Raw genomic sequence first — 20,254 nt, 5'->3', positions numbered from 1 at the left:
AAAGAGTTGCGTAACTTTAAACCCTTCAATAAAAATATTCCCTTATATCACCTCAGAAATAATTTTCTTTCAAAAATGGAAAACTAAATAACCTGTTTCCCCAAAAAAAGAGACAGTGTCTTATATTAATTTTTGCTCCCAAAGATGTGCTAGGTTTTATTTTCAGGGGATGTCTTATTTTTCCATGAAGAAGAATATTCACATTTATTGTTCAACAAAAAAGTGAACATTAATTATATACTGTACACTAGTAGTTGTCAGTATATAATAAATTTACTGGCCCTCACACACAGGGCCACAAAAAATAAGGGCTGTAAAGTACCTGGCTCCCACACACCGTCTGGAGACTGCAATAATCTCCCACAGCAGTTCCTGGACCACTCTACTAGGTCTTATTTTCAGGGATGACTTATTTTCAGGGAAACAGAGTATCTGCACATACAGTAGATTCTCACTTATCCAACCTTTGGCTCATCCAATGTTCTGTATTATCCAACGCAGTCTGCCTCCCACCCAGATCCACAGCTGTTTCAATACATTGCCATGTTTGGTGCAAAATTAGTAAATACTGTAATTACTACAGAACGGATATTGAACTGCTTTTTCTGGCCTATTTATTGTAAAATGTGATGTTTTGGTGCTTAATTTGTAAAATTATAATGTAATTTGACGTTTAATCGGCTTTTTCTTAATCCCTCCTTATTATTCAACATTTTCGCTTATCCAACGTTTATGTTGGATAAGCGAGACTTTACTATAGTATCAAAAAGACTTTCACAATTAATGTTAGAGGTAGAATAGAGACACATCCTGCTCAATAGTGAAGATGCAAATATGTGACCCTAAAACTCTTGAGGTGGTTTTCTTATTAGAAATGATAGTGTCTTTATTTGTAGCTAATGCACACATTAGACATTGTGAGTAATTCTTAAAAGGTAAGAAAAAATTATCATGGCTGTTTAAAGTCAGACATTCCTGAAAGAGGTGACAGATGCAAATTTCTCTTGGATCATGACAATTAATTGAACAGGATGTTCAAATAAATAAGTGGAAAAATAAAGGTAAGTGTTAGATTGGAATGGCTCAAATTACTGCAAAATTAAGGCAACTAAAGTAGAGACAAAAGAAAACACAGAATTGAACAGCGAGCATTGAAGCTTTATGGATTTTTTTGTATTAAAAATAAAAACAAAACAAAGAGAAAAGTTGTTAAAAATAAGACTTGTGTTTACCAGGCCACTAAACTGCATAAACTTAAGAGACAGACTAACAGAGGCAGTATGAAAATAAGACACACACACACACACACACTTCTCTCTCTTTCACTCTCTCCCCATACAATGTGCAGCCCAAATTCATTTAAAAACACTGCCTTCTTCCAGCAACTTTAACAAGCATCTCAAACATTTCCATTCAGATAAAGCTTTATAGAAAGTGAATTTTAATGGGGTGCTATGTGCGCATGCATTGCACACACACACAGACACACGCACTTTTGTTACATACGCTTGCTTCATCTTTTCACCAAAGGAAGATCTCTCTCTTATATAAGAGGTGATAACCTTTTTTGTTTTTTCTCAAATCACATATTACATTCCTTGCCAATAGTTTGCTTTCTGGTTTGGTTTGTCTGCCGTCGTATCCCACTCCCAATCCCTTCCCTCCCAGGCTTTACGAGATAATAAAATACATTTGGCACTAAACTCAAAAAGGATTTTGGCTTTTGTAACAATAATTAAGGCTCACATTTTATACTATTATTATGTATGTATACTTCTGAAACCTCTGACTTTACCTCTGAAACCCCCGCAATAGGCACTAGCTAAAATTCATATACTGGCAAAGGTGTATTTCTGGGTCAGACATTGCCACCGGTTCCAAATGCTCACAAGGCCGTTCCTCCTTAAACGTTTTAAAAAGGGGAGTTTGGTAATTTACATCGGCTTAACTTCAGGCATAAGAGGCTGCGATCCAAAGCAACTTATTTATAGTTGTGAGAGGGAATGGCACACATGGTCAAAGTCTCCTCCCAAACAAGGAGGCACATTGGGTTTTGTACTGAGACATGGCTTGGCTCTCAACGATCCCATTGGGAACTACAGCAATAGAAACCAGGACGAAGAGCATGTTGTGCTCTTCCCTTTACTATTACATGCAGCAGGGCTGAAATGTGTAGTCTGTGAAGGACGATGCAATAGTTCCCATTCTAGTAGGGAAAGAGGCATCGCTGTCATGCAGATAAAGCATGGGCAAACCTTGGCCCTCTAGGTCAGTGGTTCTCAACCTGTGGGTCCCCAGGTGTTTTGGCCTACAACTCCCAGAAATCCCAGCCAGTTTAACAGCTGTTATGATTTCTGGGAGTTGAAGGCCAAAACATCTGGGGATCCATAGGTTGAGAACCACTGCTCTAGGTGTTTTGGACTGTAACTCTCACAATTTCTAACAGCTAGTAGGCTGTTAAGAATTGTGGAAGTTGGACTCCAAAACATCCAGAGGGCTGAAAGGTGTCCATGCCTGATTGTAGGGGAATTAATTTTCTCACTGTAGCTTTAATTCAAAAATTATCTTTCTTATGCCCCCTAATACACACAGGTCTTAAAGACACATCTGTAAAAAATATTGGATGTTCTATAATGGGACCTTTCTCTAAGGGAGATGTCCTGTGAAAAACAAACACTAAAGCACAAGAAGCAATTTAAAAATTATTATTATATTAAGTCCCACCCACCCTTCATTTTTCAGCATGGGGCAAAGTGGTGGCTTGAGGAATATAGGCTAACACTGTTCTAGACGTGTTATTATAGCTGTAATTTTTGACCATGTACAAGTTTGTACATGTATGTTTAGAAGACACATGAAAAAGTAATATGCTCACAAAGACATAAAACACCTAAGTATAAAATATAAAGCAGTGAAGTAGTTACTAAAATTACATGCTCTTATTGCTACAGTGATTTTTGCTCTCTTTTTGTTTTACTGTACCACATGTTGTTCTAAGCATATAATTTGCATAAATTATTCAAGTTTAAGAAAAATATCCACACATCTTCACTTTAAGCTACTTATATAGTTAATATAAAACAAGGTTTTAAGGTATCTCTTTATTGAAAGAGAAATAAAATGTCATTTTGAAACTGAAATTCAGTGGCCAAATCCAGAGGCAAGGTATATGCTGTCACTATGGGGATCTTATGCCCATTATAGAAATATCGTAAGGTGGAAAGGTATCTGACCCAGCATGAAGATGGCCAATGAGGCCTGTGCAATGCCTGTATATTTGTTTTTTTTTGTTCCATATTTTGTCTTTTTGCACACAAAAAAGACTATGAATGACAAAGACTAACATGTATAATTTGTAGCAAAATTTGGTTTATGTAGAAACAAGCCATGTTTTGCATTTGGATAGAGATTTAAATGAGTTAAAGCTAAAAATTAAAAAGCATGATGCTGCAACATCTGGTCACTTGTTGTAGACCTCACTTTTAAAGTGGTTAAGTTTGCACGATTTGTACTTTTTTTAATATACTAAACAGTATTTTTTCTCTCCTTCTTTTATAAACCAGAAAAAAACCCTAAACTACAGATAAATTTTCCCTACCTTGAGCAAATGCTGCTGATAGGGTTGACAAAGCTGTACAGCGCAATCAAACATACTTACATCTTAGCTCATTGCACAGGTACAGCCATAATCAAGGCACAAAGATCTTCTACAAGTTATTTTTTTCAATAAAGTTGTACAAAATAATACATTTTACAGTCTGTACAAGAATAATAATCCAGCAGTAAAATAAAAATTGGGAAGAAAAGAGGGTGGGAAGAGGGAATTGGAGGGCAGGAAGAGAAGAGAAAGAAGGGTAGAGTGTGAGGACTACAGTCCAGATAATGATTTGTTTTTATATATATATTTATATTATATATATAAATATAAATATATATATATATATAGCAGACAGGATCATCAGTGGACAAACTGAAAACAGTGTGTGGTTAACTCTTTCTGCAATCACAAGCCATAATGCAGTTCATTTTGCAACATCCCCGGTCATCTTAAGACCGCCAAGGTTCAACAACACCTTTCTGAAGGTAGCAGTTGGTTTTGTACTGTCTAGGTTTCTTGTAGAATTGAATTGTCAGTCTTTCCACTCAAAAAGTCACATTCAGAGGCAGAGGACCAAACTCAAGCTCCTGTCCTTTCAACTTGGTCTGTGACTTGGCACCTTCTTTTAGTCTGATGCAGTGAATAGATACAAAGTTGAAATCATGGGATATATGATTGACGCCCACAGCAGTGCTAATTACCTAACATTGTCTCTCCCGTTTCCTTCGTTGGCTTTTTAATAGTTAACTTTCACTCCCAAATCCTCTCAGGCACTCCACCTTCAGGGCGTTATTAATTTTGTTTGTTTGTTTGTTAATGACAGTGTTAAGAGAAACCTACCCCCTCATTGCAGAAATGGCCTCTTACATTGCACAGGCCACTTACAACTGTTCCAAGGGGGTGAAACAAGCAAGCTTAGAAGTGCTGCTATTTGTCCAGCAAGGAGAAAAGGTCGAGGGATGCAAATCAGAGGGAGATTGCAATAGTTCTCTTCCACCCTATGTGGACTAGGGTTTTTTTCTTTTTAATAAGGAATAAGGAGTCCAAAACAGAGAAATGCTCTCCATCACAACAACTCATACTGGCGAAGGTGCATCCGTTGAATAATGTCCCGACAGTCATTGAAAACCCTCCGAATGTTTTCTGTATCCACTGCACACGTGAAGTGAGGATAGCAGTAGTGCCTTCCATCTCCACTTGCTGTGCTGATTCTCTGCAGGAGCAACAGATACACAGACGATGTCAAAACAGGCAGACAACTCTTAAAACAGAGTAATTGTGGGAAAGAATAAATAATCGACAACTTGTGGAATACTGTAATATGAACTGCCCTTCTTATCTCATGTGTTCTCTAGGCCTCTCCATCCAGTTTTTAGAACTTAGTTCTTCCAGCATGGCAGAAGTTGACCACAGTGTTGCACTGAAAGAGCTAAAGCAGAGCCTTCCAAACTGTGTGTCGCGACACATTAGTGTGTTGGCTGCAGTGTGCCTTATGTAAATACAACAAGAAACATCTGAGTCTATGTGAAATAAGCAATACACCATATATTGTAATATACATGAAAGGTTTTCATGGAATGTTGTGTCCCCAAACATTTTGTATGTATGTTTCCCTATCTCATGACTACTTGGATTGCTTATGCAGTCAGGCTGATTCAGGCAGTTATTGAATCTCTTTTTGAATGAAAACAAAAATGTACTTGTTCTAAAACAAGTTATCGGAAAGAACAGAAAAACAAGTATGAGGAAGCCATACTTACAAGAAATTCATCTCTAATAAAATACTTGGCCCTTGTAACTCTAGGATCCTCACCAGGTTCCGGTGTTGCTGCTCAATTAAAAAAAGAATGAAAGTTATCTTAAAATAGGAACTCATGTCAATATCTTCTTTTGCATCCAAAGCAACACAATGGGAAATATCTCAGTGCCCTGCAAAGCCAGTGTACGAGGTTTTTCAGAAAGATGAACCCAATTTGAAATCACTCTCTCTCTCTCTGCAACCACAAACAGAATTCTCACTGCCTGAAAGGTAAAAGTTCCATTCCAAAGTATTACTGCTAAATACGTCTCCCCAGCCTCAGTCATTTGCAAGATGGCGACTCAATAACAGTTATTTTGTAGATTTCTTTCTCACTCAAAATGGTTAGTAAAAATTGGTAACTCAAACCATTTGTAACTGTTCGTGTAATTGTAACGTGTTGCCATTGTGAAATATACTGCTTTGAAATTGGGTCCATCGTTTTGAAATACCCTATATTTTGTATTACACTACAGAAACAGGAGGAACAGGGCATATACCTACAAACTCTAAACGTGGGGAGACCCTTTGCAAAAAGGAATATTTTTGTAGAGTGGACAGCTAGAAAGGGTTTCTTTGGACCTGGAGAGCACCTTTCTCATACATTTTGGCAAGGAAAAACAGCCTTTATTGAATAAAATAAATAAATAAATGCTGTTTAGGGCTGAGCAGCTGTTGTTCTCAAGATTAACAGAATAGAATTACTTTATTGTCATTGTACACTGTACAACAAAATTAAATGCTTTCCCCAGCGTACATCACAAAACAACACACCCATCCCTCCACATTCCAGCCATCACCGCACAGCCCCCAATCCTGTTAGCTGCTTTGAAGAAATGTGATCTAACAATTCTCAAAGATGAGAGAAAGCATATATTTTTGAAAAGTTAAAATAATTAAATTATGAACCAATTAAATAATGAAGGAAGTAACTACAGGGCTCCAAGGGGAGAAAAACCCTAATTCAGTTCTTCTTTTCTTCCACCACCCCCACCCCCCAATGTAAGGTTTGTTTGTTTGCTTAGTTAATGTGTGTTGAACATCAAACTCCTTACCATCTTCTGGTGTGGTATAGCGAGCAAATTCTGGAAAGTAGTCTTCGATTTTAGATTTCCCTGCCAAAACTTTCTCTGCTAGCAAATCCTGTTTGTTCAGGAAAAGAATGACTGAAATGGTCCGTAGCCACCTACAGAAAACAATGTCAAAACTCTGTTAAAAATGTGAAAAAAACCAACCATGTAAAAGAGGTATAAAGCATGGGGCCTAGTTTAGGAGTTGGGGGCAACCGCACCACAGACAAATGATGCCAGGAAGTATCATTGCCTGCCATGACTATGTAGGTATTTGGCTGGTTTTGTTCTCATTCCTCAGCAGTGTGTGGAGCACAAGATAAGCAGAAACCTTTTTGTTATATGCAGTCAATAATTGCAGAAGAATGAGGATTCCCTTCCCTGCTACAATTCAGGAAGCAAACTTGGAAGAAGAGCAGAGTTGAGCTGCCCAACAGGGACAGGCATGCACAAAAAATATAATTAGTACAATCCTTATTTTACTAAACCGATGCATACTCCCTTCTATTTAACATTAAACACGATTCTAGCATTTTATACAAGTTGAAATGAAAATGAAAAGGATGGACCTGTTGTTCCAGATGCTCTTGAAAAGGTTTAATGCTTCTTGAAGCCGGTTGGTCTGATTGTCTTCTCGTATAACCATGTTGTAGCTACTGCTGGCCACCACAAATATAATAGCAGTCACATCTAAACAAACAAAACAAGCATCAAGAATACTATATAACCTTAAAGACTGTCCTCACCCATCTTATTATGTTACTTTTATTATTCTACTTTCTAAAATGAAAAAAATAATCAGGAGAACCTTGGAAAGAATGATGATGACGCAATATAAGGTCTCCTCTGCACATTGGGGAGGTCAGAATATACAGTAAAAATTACACAAGGAGAAGAAGAAACAAGGTCAAAAAACAAGTATGTGCAGAGCTGAAGAAAATAAATATGCTGATGAAAAGGAGAAAGCATAGTAGTTAAAATAAAGTTCTAATGAGCAAAGAGAAGAGAGAAAGCAAAGATATGTGTTGTTGAAGACTTTCATTACTGGAATCACTGCGTTACTGTGAGTTTTCTGGGTTGTATGGCCACGTGGAATGCTTCTGGAACATGGCCATACAGTCTGGAAAATTCAAAGTAAAGCAAAGATACCTATTAGAGGAGATATTCCTTTTTTGTACTACAGATATTGATAGATAGCAGACCCTTTCAAACATCATGTGTTCCTTCCTGTCAAATAATCTCGAAAGTAGTATTTACTGGAGAGGAAAACAGAAAAAGTACTCTCCTCTCCTTCTTCAATGGACTGCAATAGAGGTTTGCTGATGTGCAAACTGTCTCAGTGAAGCCATGTTTCAGCTAGCAGACATGCAACAAGCAGTTAACTGAAGTACTGTGTCCTATGCATGGAGGATATATGTAATTTAATAGACTCAAATCTTCATTATGCTCTGGTTTAATGCATGCTGAATCTTACCATTAAAACACTGGATCCATTTTCGGCGTTCATCTCTTTGCCCACCAACATCAAACATACTATAAAAAAAATTAGAACTGTCAGCAGCATACTGGAGTTTTCCTTATTTTACCTATATGCATCTAACCCAAAGAAAGACAACCAGTGAAACAAGTTCCAGTGTTCTCACTCCTACAATCAGTCTAAAAATGCCAGAATTAGATGGCATGCAACTATTTATGAGGGACATGAAGAGCTGAAAGTGCTATTCCAAGTAACACACAAGTTGAAAGATAAAAACTGAGGCATATTTTGTGGTTGTTCAAAAGCAACACACACAAAAAAGGATTTGTAAATTTCAACTTGAACAAAGACAAAACTCAGAAGAAAAGCTAATTCAAAGCTAGAATGACCTTGTACAATTGTAATTTCAACCTCCATACTTCCACCTGATAGTTTGCAATTATTACATGAGAAATTTGGTTGAATAAACTGGATTTATGTTATATTTAATCTCCATTCTGAACTTAAGCACCACTTTTACTCAAGTGTGCTGTGCACCTTCATGCCATTTCCAACTTATGGGACCTGAGCAAATCGACCACAGGGGTTACTTGCAATAATCTGTTCAGAGGGGGTTGTCATTGCCTTCCTCTGAAGCCTAGACTTGTTCAAGGTCCAGTGGGTTTTCATGGTTAAGTGGGAATTTGAAGCCTGGTCCTACAGAGCCCTAGCTCAAGGCCCAAACCACTACACAATGCCAGCTCATGCTTTTACTTACTGGAAATTTACTTTGTCCACTTGAAACTTGGTTTCAAATATTCCTGATGTCAGAACTCTGCATCTGAGAAGATCCTTTAAAAAAGAAGAAAATAAACCAGTTATTACAGAGCCCTCTAATTTCAAAACGGTTACTTCTGGAAAGTATACAGGACTTAGGGAGGAATTGTTCTGCATAATCTTGGTGGGGAAAGACAGTAAGCAGCATTGTTAGTTACTGTTTGGTTTCCACTTGTATACTAGGTCTGCATACTATGAAAGGGATCCTTTCTAGTGTCATTTGCAAAATATGATTTTTGTGTAACATGGAACCCAATATTTTTGTTGAAATGAACTCTGTCTTTGGGGTTCTGGTTGAAGCATACCATAGAATCACCCAGAGATTCTGTACCCAGAGAAGCGTCTTCTATAGGCCTTCAGTGCAATTCTATGGCCAGTTTCTGTTATGCTGAAAGCCTTCTCTAGCCATTTCCTAGGTCCTCCAGAGAGCTCTCAATATATAAATGAAACAGAGTTCAACAGACTCTTTTGCAAAAGAAAACACAAACTATTGCAACAATAACAAAAGTAAAAGCAAAAACTCCAACGCATATGCGATAAAACTACAAGAATAAAATGTTATCAGCATTAATAACCCAAATCCAATTGCTAATCTTAACTATAAAAGATCCACCGAATCAAAAGGATTTCCATTAAGCATTGACTCACCACTCACAACTTGATTCAATGGGTCTACTTTAGTATCTCATCTGGTTTTGAAGGCTTTCAGCAAGAAAAAAAATCACTTCTGAAAGCATGGTTATAGTAAAGCTTTTTTTTAAAGCAAGAATTGCTGTAGTGAGCTCAATCAGATGGATCCTGTGTCTGGATTAAATTTTAGCTTATCTTTAGTATTATATGTGAGTAACGTGATACCACAAGAAGAATGTAAGAATGTAGCATATGTGCACATACACACAGAGAGAAAAAATGAGAGTGAGATGTGCAAACAGATCTCCATTACTAATAGTATGATTTTTCTTAGTACTTCTCATGTGCAAACTGAGGGCAGGTATTGAGGTCAAAATTATAGATGTTGAGATGACCCATGGATAAGTTGAGGGTCATTCTATTGAGAATATGAAGTGTCAGGGCTGCCTTGGGAACCAAATGTTCTTGACTGCAGCCACCATTTCCCCATCTAGACATTCAAAAAGGCCAGAAGCTGTTCCGTGGAGGAGAGGATAGAGGAGGTCAGCAGCTCTTTTAGGTTCTCCCAGAACAGACTCTAAGCTCTTGCCTCTCAATTCAGAGAAGAGGACTGTTCCTTTTTAAAAATAAATAAATAAATAAATAAATAAATAGTGAAGATGCAGTACTCATACTGACCCATGGAAAAGTCATTCCAGGCTTTTTGAGTTGATTTTTAAATTAAATTTTCCAGACATATACATGGGTATACAGGGCAAACATATTTCCTCACCTGGTCAGATGGTGTATAGTCATTTTGCTTGACTATGTCAATCTTGTCTAGAAAACTAGAAAGAAAAAAAAGTCTCCTTGGTAAATCTGTCATAACTAAAATTCATTTATATCTTAAATATAGCATTTTCAGGGATTCATTGACTTTTATCAAATACTTTTATAATCTTTGAATTTTATATTTTGATTGTTCTATAGGTTTGCATTAATATATGTAGTGTACTTAGTACTGTCATCCAGCAGAGGGCCAAGAACATGATCTTTAACACCACAGAACTCAAATAGCCACGGTAATGAATGATAAGCTATAAATAAAGCCAAATTCAACATTATATCATCACATTAAGAAATTAGACACACATTACATGTAGAAATAAGCACATATCATGTATTTAGACATCCTTCTATCTGATTAAGGGAATAGGATTCATACTTGAGACACCTTCCTTCGTAAATCACCAAACAAACATGGCAATCAAAATTTGGAGCATGTTTTACATAATAATAGATGCCAATCCACTAGGACAGAGAATGTCAAGGCACACAAAGAGGCAAACCCATAACTGTGGAAGGCCCTATCCTTAATTTGAATCAGTGTTATGGGTTGGGAATAAGTCTAAGCAGCAGTAATCCTAAATTACTGGCATGCATATAAAAAAAGTTAGCTTCATCATCTTTAGGGTACTTTCCCTACACATAGGAAGCATCAGCTTTCAATACACTTAACTTCAAAGAACCTGGTTACTAGAATAGTTTATAATGTAGATACGTATAGGTTTCTCCTCCATACACACTAAATATCCCACAACTGCTATTGAGATACATATTTAGAATATTTATATACATGACCTGCCATTCCAACCAAAAGAGAGAAACAGAAAAGGGAATGAGAGTGGGGAAAGCACAAGGAATAAACAATGAACATGTTGGAGAGACAGAAAATGTTTGCCTAAATTGCTTTTTAAAGGGATGTGAATATATACAAGTAATCACAGGCAAGAACTGATTGCTACTAGGTAGAGTATTAAAAATAATTCCTACTTTTATAGATAGGACTGTTTTTGGCATGATGCTAAATTATGATATTTATATGGGTAAACTTGCTTTAGCCTCTATCTTCCAATATCTGCCAACCAGGCACACAGCAACACATTTTAAAACCGTATTATGATTCTCTATGGTTTCGTCTACACTGTCATATAACCTAGCTTCAGAATGCAGATTAATTGCATTAAACTGGAGTATATGGCATATAATTCAGTTCAAATCAGTTAATCTGCATTCTGAAACTGGATTATATAGAAGTGTAAATCCAGCCTATGATTCCAACATATGCAGGAAATAGTTGTGTGATACTTGTCAGTGGAAAAAAATCAGATTACTCATCCAATGCCCCAGAATGCATACAGAACCCAACACAGAAAAGTTTATTTATTTATTTGCCGTACTTTTACCCCGCCCTTCTCTACCCCAACAGGGGGGGACTCAAGGTGGCTTACAGTGGCACATACATCGTGCCTCGACAATTACCTAATTCTTTAAAAATTGCAACATATTACAAAAAATAACATAACAAAGGTTCCACCAAAATTCTCTGGCTCAACATTCTGAATAACGAAAGTGAGGCTTGCAAATAAAAAATTATAGCAACCCAGTCTTGCCCTTTTTCCAGGAAACCTTATTCTACTATCACTCCAGTAAATTGGTATGATTCCCATGCCCACTGGACACACTAATTCTTCATGAGGCTAAAGGTATCTCACCTCATTCATTAAAATTTTGGAGCTCTCCCAAGCATTCTGGTTCTTGGATAGAATGTTACTCCATCTAGATGCCATGCTGAAATACTACCCATATATAGCTACATTCATACAACTACTAAAATGCATGTTTTTTTCCAGTGTTTGTTAACAGTAGTGGTGCAACAGTCATGTTGTTGCTTGTGGAAGAGGAGTATATACTTAAAAGGGTTAGTTTACAAGTAGGTTGCACTTCAAAATCTTTGAGAAGAACTTGTCCTTTGAGAATCTCAGATGTTGAGATGTTGGCTTTTTTTGCTGCAACAGCTATGTTTTGTTCCTTTAAATGGTTTCCAATTTAAGGTGACTCTAAGTCAATCCAATAATAATAATAATAATAATAATAATAATAATAATAATAATTTATATTCTGCTCTATCTCTCCAAAGGGACTCAGGGCGGATTGCAAACATAAAAGGCAAACATTCAATGCCTGAACACAATAACAATACATCCATACTAACAAAATTTATACAACCCAACATATAAACGTGAATTATGACTGAACTTATTGTTTTGTTGGGAGGGGGGTGTTCATATGAGGGTTTGCTTTTGCCTTTCTCTGTGGCTGAGAGTCTGTGACATGACCAAGGATTTCCATGGATGAGCAGGAGTTTTAAGCATGTTCTTCAGAGTTGTAATCCAACACTAAACCACTATACTATACTAGGCTATATGCATATGCATATGTGTGCGCATGTGTGTGTGTGCATGCTATATACTATTGGTCTCAAAAAGTTAATCTGTTTTTTTAAACAGCATGACTGGAATTTCAGTACGAATGCCCCTTCAAATGTATAAACAGATCTAGTCAAGATTTTTTTGTACTTTGCAAGTTCACTGGCAGCACAAATTAAAACAAGTTCAAAAGTGAAAGGAAGGGATTGGTGAGTCATAAATTTGTGAAGGAGAAAGTATAGCCAGCAGATGTCATTATGTTATATACTAAATGCAAGGTTATTATTATGGACTTTGAACTATACTGAAGGACATACTAACTCAAAAATGTAGGTGCTCTTGGCCTCAGGTTTTTCACAGTACATTGACATTTAATTTTTACAGCAAATACTCAAAATGTTTTTACTTTCCTCTTAAGCAGCACTGATTCTACATATACTGGCACAGACAGGGAATGAGTAAGATATTTCTAAATATTGAAGAGGGCAGTGGCACAACTGTGTTGTTGTTATTTATGCAGACTATTTTTAGGCCTGTGATTTCCTTAAAACACACCAGCCATCCAAGAGCAGTAGCAACAGAGCAGAACTGCAGAAGGAATTATAAGAATACACATATCTTAGGTAAAACAAGCCTGGATGCCATAAACATTCCTTCTGTCTCAAAACAAGTCCCTACATTGAACAACTGGCCAGCATTCAAAAACAAAATATGTGTAGAGAATAGCCTAACACTGTGCAGCAACTGCTAAGCAAGCCCAAGGTATTCCCAGCTAGAGTATTTTCTCACTTGAAGGTGTGCATGGGTGATCACTTCTGCACAGTAGATGAAGTAGGCCCCAAAGCGGCAAAGAGCGTAAAACATGCAGAAAATGTGACAATCATATTCTTAGCAGAAGGCTCTCCACAAATTATGTATCTCCAGCAACTCTGAAGACATTATTTGAAGAAGTTTCATACTGGCCTGGTACACTATCATGGTCATTATCAACGGAGGAATTACTTAAATGCTCTGCTGTTGCAATTCTCCCTTCTAAACCCAGAGTGGATAGCATCTTTCAGAAGTACCTTTGTTTGGTATTCTTGAATGTCAGGTGTGGACTACATGGCCCTTGTAATCCCTTGTACTCCCTTCCAGCTCTTAAGATTATATTATCTCTCTTTATTCTTATGATGAATTAAGAAATAAATCTGCAACGATATTAAACTATAATGCCTTTTAGGTAATAATGTAGTCCATTTCAGTAAGCTAATGACCACTTTATGCACTCGGGATGGCCGAAATGCAAGACATTATCTGGTGAGAGCATTTCCCTCAATGTCCCAGCTGCCACTTCTGTGGCCTCTGAGGGAAAGAAGAGTTGCTGGGCACAGGTCCCTCATGTCTGAGGTCTGGTAGCTGGTGAAAACCATTGGCTCCAACATCCAGTGGAAAGTGACCACAGAGTCATCCCGGAGGACCTAGAGATTCCTAGAGAGATGTTCTCTAAGGTAAAAAAAAGTCTGAAAAAAATACTTGTAGGTGACTGTTTTTTGCCTCTTGCAAAATCTATGCGTTTCCAATATTAATAACAATTCTAGATGTCTCCCAACAAATATGGTGGTCACTTCTATTTTAGTGAAAACATGCTGTGCAAAAGGTCACAGACAAGTCAACTGCACAACAGAATGAAATTGTAAATCTGTTCTAAAACTTCAAACTTTTATGATCCCAAGACATATTGACATTTAGCTCACTTGAAAAAAACAGAAGTATAAATTCTTAGTTTCTCAATAAAAAATGAAACAGAATTGCTAACTTTAAAAATTATGCTTTCTAACAAAACTCCCAACAATAACACACTGTTTGTCTCATCAAGAAGGAACCTGTCCCAAAAATAGCTCACTTAAAACTTCAGATTGTATTAGCATTAACACAGTACATATGCAACAAACAGCATTTTGCTTTCCCTTTGGACAAGATTTAGACTGTTAAAATGCACAGTAGTAATTTTTTTTTCTGTGTCAGGAGCGACTTGAGAAACTGCAAGTTGCTTCTGGTGGTGCAGTGGGTTAAACCCCTGTGCTGGCAGGACTGAAGACCGACAGGTTGCAGGTTCAAATCCGAGGAGAGTGCGGATGAGCTCCCTCTGTTAGCTCTGGCTCCCCATGCTGGGACATGACAGAAGCCTCCCACAAAAAGATGGTAAAATATCAAAACATCCTGGCGTCCCCTGGGCAACGTCCTTGCAGACAGTCAATTATCTCACACCAGAAGCAACAGTAGTAATTGTGAATACCTAAGAAGCAATTTGTATTTTGCTTTTCAGGCATGGTTTTTATTGTCTAAAGCACATGAATATATTTTTCCCCATGAGGGAGGCAATTATTATTATTATATATGATTATAATTATTTTTACACTGCACTATTGAGAGAGGGGGGGGGGGGGGGAGAGAACAACGGCCAATCAATCTATGGCTACAGTAAGACATCAATTTGAAATTTCCCTGCTTAGAGATCAAGCACTGAAGAACACTGACGTTCTCAAAAATAATGACATGCCTTAAAATACTTAAAAGAGGAGGAATGTTCAACTGAAACACCTGCCCAATTCTACCCCCCCCTTTTTTTTTTGCAGGCCTTTAAAGCTAATTAGAAATATCAATTACTAGAACAAAAGTCTATTATTTAAAATGAGACAAGAAAAGGAGACATGTAAAGCAAGATTACACACGAAACTTTAGACGCAGTAAAAGCATCCTAATTATAATACTATTTATATAATTGTAGATAGAAAAACTAACATTTCCTATGTAAACATAAACATGGAACATACTCTATATATCTTCCATGTTCTACACTTTGAAACTAACGACATATAGCGAAGGTTAATCGCACAGATATCTTGCAATATGTTTCTATAAACAGAAGTACACTGAAATAGTGTAACTGTATTCAAAATTACATGCATTAAATATATATACTTTGGGTTTGTGGGAGAGACAGCAAATGTGGGCATAAAAATAGCTTTCAGAGAGGAATGAGATTTAATTACAAAATCATTGGAGAACATTCCAGCCACTTGGAGGCAGAGGGGCACCACTGGTCACAATTTCAAGCAAATAATGAGGAAGCAATGAAGTATGACTCTATAGATCTGGAATCATCTTGTGTTAATTATTTTGAAGTTCCTTATATGGTCTGTGAGTGCACAAAATGCGTATTAAAAAAAGAATTAAAATCACTGCAACTATATTAAACTATAATGTCTGTGAAGCTGATGACTACTGCATTTGAGAAAATAATTGTATTGCACTGTGCTGGGGGGAAAAAGAACGATTAAAAAAACCCAAGTCTTCCTAGAAGACTTCTGTTTAGACTGTGTCCCTCCCTCCGCAAATGCATAATTCAAATGCAAACATGCAAAATGCACAACAAGACAGCAAATGCTGTGTTTTGTGACTGTGAGAGCAGAGGAGATCCACACCTTCCACAAATTGCTGAAGCCCTAAAGGACACCATTAGAGAAAGGCAAAGAGAGAGAAAAAAATCTATTTAAAGGAACTGTGGATGTCTGTCTTTTTTTCTTTCAATCTTTTTCTGCCTGTCTAAAGTTAGTCTGGCTTAGAGGATGCACTAACTTTCCCAATCAGTTTTACATTACAGCACAAGTCCAGAAATAGCTCCCAGCCGCCTTGGCCTGTCGCACGGTTGTCATGACAATGGAACCACAGTGCTATAAATAGCCCGTCAGCACCAAATCTTGTGAGACACATCTGGAACGGGGCCAGCCCAGCCCCAGCTTGACAAATAAAAATAGGCACAGGCGGTTGGAGATGCTGGAAAGGTACAATACATCTCTCAATCCGAGTACAAAGACAATCAGAAACCGGGCAGTGAAATAACTCTGATTGCTTTTTAATGCAGGATTGGTTTTAGGGTAGGGTTATAAAAACACGACAGCAACATTATTTATACAAAAGCTGTAGTTATGTGTTTATGCCGTTTTTTCCCCTTCCCCTTTTGCAGTCTGTGGCAAACCATGTCATTTCGAGACGCTTAACAGTATAATTTCTTGCCTGAGAGGGAGGGTGTGTTTGTGTGTGCACACATGGGCTCACGTATGAAAAGAAAAGAAAGAAGGAAGGAAAAGAGGGAGAGAGGGAGGGAAGGAGAGAAAGAGAGAATAGAATCATAGAATCAAAGAGTTGGAAGAGACCTCATGGGCCATCCAGTCCAACCCCCTGCCAAGAAGCAGGAAAATTGCATTCAAATCACCCCTGACAGATGGCCATCCAGCCTCTGTTTAAAAGCTTCCAAAGAAGGAGCCTCCACCACACTCCAGGGCAGAGAGTTCCACTGCTGAACGGCTCTCACAGTCAGGAAGTTCTTCCTCGTGTTCAGATGGAATCTCCTCTCTTGTAGTTTGAAGCCGTTGTTCCACGTCCTAGTCTCCAGGGAAGCAGAAAACAAGCTTGCTCCCTCCTCCCTGTGGCTTCCTCTCACATATTTATACATGACTATCATATCTCCTCTCATCCTTCTCTTCTTCAGGCTAAACATGCACAGCTCCTTAAGCCGCTCCTCATAGGGCTTGTTCTCCAGACCCTTGATCATTTTAGTCACCCTCCTCTGGACACATTCCAGCTTGTCAATATCTCTCTTGAACTGTGGACACAATATTCCCAGGTGTGGTCAGAATTGGACACAATATTCCAGGTGTGGTCTAACCAAAGCGGAATAGAGGGGTAGCATTACTTCCCTAGATCTAGACACTATGCTCCTATTGATGCAGGCCAAAAGAATAGAAAAGAATAGTAAAGAAAGACATTAGTTTTCTAGTATTTTTAAATATTATAGACTGAGACTAATAATAATAACATAATAACACTTTATTTGTACCCCGCTACCATCTCCCCAAGGGACTCGGTGCGGCTTACATGAGGCCGAGCCCAAATACAACAATACAAGCAATAATAACAACAACACAAGCAATTAAAATAAAAAACATAGACAATAAAGTATGCAACAATTAACAATAAGACAACACACAATTAAAAACTGTGGGAAGGCTAAATGTAAAGTTAAAATTGGAAATGATGCCAGGACATGGGAGAAAAGGTGAAAGTGGCGTTTGTGGAAAACATACAAGCAGACCTAATATGTAAAGTGCTTTGGAGGACAAAGTGCTATGGGATCATTATTCTGGGGAGGCACACTGGAACAACCACGTCTTCAAACTCCTCCTAAAGACTGCCAGAGTTTGGGCCTGCCTGATGTCCTTAGGGAGGGAGTTCCAGAGTCGAGGGGCCACCACCGAAAAGGCTAGTGAGTATTTTGGTTGAAAGATGACAACCCAGTTGTTTTAGAAGCTGGGTGGCACCACAATTTTCCAGAGTTCAAAAGATTTCAATTGCCGTGTAACTGTCCTTCCTTCATTCTGCTTAGATTTATTTTAAAACACCCAAGTGATTTCTGTTCTAGTTCTTACAAAGTGTCTTCTGCCATGCGTGTGATTGCTCAGGAATTTTAAAAATGGGAAAGCTGATGTAAATTTACTTCCTGCCCCCAAAGGTGAAGATTTGCATCAATCCAGGCCAATGAAGCAGGGGAAAAATATCATGATATAGGCAAATTATTCTACCATATAAAAGGAGAGATGAACATGGGAATGCAATTTTAATGTTTCTTTTCTAGAAAGTACCATAGTCAGTCCTGACCCAGTCAATTTAGATGCACAACAACCCATATATTGCTAATGATTTATGCTTACAGCGTGAACAGAATTAAAGTCAGAATACTGGTTAATTAAAAAGAGAAAGATGACAAACACTGCGATGGTGTAGAAGAAAAATATCTGTGTTGAAAGTCTACGATGGTTCATTGTTATTATACTAAGGTAGTCACATCCCGCTTGGACTACTGCAACACTCTCTACATGGGGCTGCCTTTGAAGATAGTTCGGAAGCTTAAACTGGTTCAGAGATTGGCGACCATATTGCTAACGGGAGCTACGTACCGGGAGAGATCCGCTCCCATGTGGCTGCCCATAGGCTTCCAGGCTAAATACAAAGTACTGGCCATTACGTTTAAAACCCTAAACGGCTCGGGTCCAGGCTATTTGACCAATCACATTTCCTCTTACAAACCAGCCCGGGCACTGCAGTCATCGGAGGAGACCCTCGGTCCCACTCCCATCCCAAGCACGGCTGGTGCGAACGAGAGAGAGGGCCTTCTCTGTGGTCTCCCCCCAACCTTTGGAACTTGCTCCCTAAAAAAATAAAGCTGGCCCCCTCCCTCCTCTCCAAAAAACAACTGAAGCCCTATTTTTGCTCACTAGCATATGGAGGAGGAGGAGGAGGATTAGATGGTTGAGAGATCACTGTGGGCCTCTGGTTGAGAACTATTTGTATTTGGGCTCCACGCCAACCCAATGACCTCATTTGACTACATAACCAACACACACCATTTTGTGAACCTTTGCTAGCTGTCATACACTAATGTGGATGTTTTGTTTAGGTTTATGTTATAGAATTTTCTGTGATTTGTAGTTCTATTTATTGATGTTAGATTTAATTTACTGATATTAGGCTTTAATTTGATGTTAGGTTTTAATATTACTTTCATATGTGGGGTTTTTCTGGGATTTTATGTTAGCATTGTGTGTTTTATGTAGGCATTGAATATTTGCCATTATTATGTTGGAATCCGCCCTGAGCCCCATCGAGGATATAGGTTGGAATACAAATACAAATAAAGTATTGTTATTGTTATTATTATTATTTTACTGACACAAAAACACAGTATGTCACAGCAAATGAGATATATATGCTGGATTTCGTATCACAAAATCACAAGTCAAACACTTTCCAAGCGTCTAGGACTGTGTGATGTATTTTCGAATGATGCGTGCAGATCAAAGTAAGGTGGCCTTTTGCAGTTGACAGATCATAATTTTGTCAATGTTTATTGTTTCCAAATGCCAGCTGAGATTTTTTGGCACAGCACCCAGTGTGCCGATGACCACTGGGGACCACTTATACTTGGAAGTTGTTGTTGTTGTTTATATAAACTATGGATCAATTTGACCTCTGAACATTCTCAAAATCCTTCTACCCATCATAGGAACTATTTGAATGAATAGTGCTTTCAATAACACCTCAATTTCTCTCACTTCCGTGCCAAGCAAATCTGAACTGAAACACTGCTGATAAAAACCACCAAAGCATTTCAAGCCATTTGGTCTGATTTTTTAAAAATCAAACTACGTTTCATTCAAAACAATAGAGGGATTGAGTTTTTAGAACATCATCTCAGTCACCCTAGTGAATCACAAGATAATCGGTTTAAAGAATGGAGAATCGAAAAGATACATGTAAGTCTACCAAAGTCCACAGAAGGCAATGAAATCAAACCACTTTATGTTTCATTGTTCTACATGGCATCCTAAATCAATATAATCTGCAAGTTATGGAAATCTTACATTATAGCATAATAAAGAAAGAAACACATTTCATCAAGGAGCTCCAAAACATTGTAATTGCAGTTTTAATAGTCACAAAATTAGGCACATGAGTGTCATAACTGCTCTTTTAGTAACTGTAGGAAAGTATTGAGCCAATACACAAAACGTTAAA

At 37.8% G+C, this 20,254-nt stretch overlaps 1 protein-coding gene across 4 annotated transcripts in view; it reads right to left on the bottom strand.

Moving 5' to 3' along the window:
- Positions 1-3,347: 3,347 nt before the first annotated feature.
- Positions 3,348-20,254, bottom strand: part of GNAS (GNAS complex locus) — a 194,396-nt gene continuing 177,489 nt past the window's right edge. For 2 of the 4 annotated variants that reach the window (XM_060772036.2, XM_060772038.2), the window contains exons 6-12: positions 10,162-10,216; positions 8,701-8,774; positions 7,941-7,999; positions 7,036-7,156; positions 6,452-6,582; positions 5,359-5,429; positions 3,348-4,811 (exon numbers count right to left, since the gene is read on the bottom strand). In XM_060772036.2, coding sequence (XP_060628019.2) covers positions 4,665-4,811; positions 5,359-5,429; positions 6,452-6,582; positions 7,036-7,156; positions 7,941-7,999; positions 8,701-8,774; positions 10,162-10,216 — 658 coding nt within the window. In that variant the 3' untranslated portion in view covers positions 3,348-4,664. The remainder of the gene's footprint in view (positions 4,812-5,358; positions 5,430-6,451; positions 6,583-7,035; positions 7,157-7,940; positions 8,000-8,700; positions 8,775-10,161; positions 10,217-20,254) is intronic. The other 2 variants (XM_060772037.2, XM_060772039.2) reach the window with 1 other exon arrangement.

Source organism: Anolis sagrei, chromosome 4, assembly GCF_037176765.1.
Source record: "Anolis sagrei isolate rAnoSag1 chromosome 4, rAnoSag1.mat, whole genome shotgun sequence".
Classification (NCBI taxonomy): domain Eukaryota; kingdom Metazoa; phylum Chordata; class Lepidosauria; order Squamata; family Dactyloidae; genus Anolis; species Anolis sagrei.
This window is presented reverse-complemented; position numbering and strand designations above follow the sequence as displayed.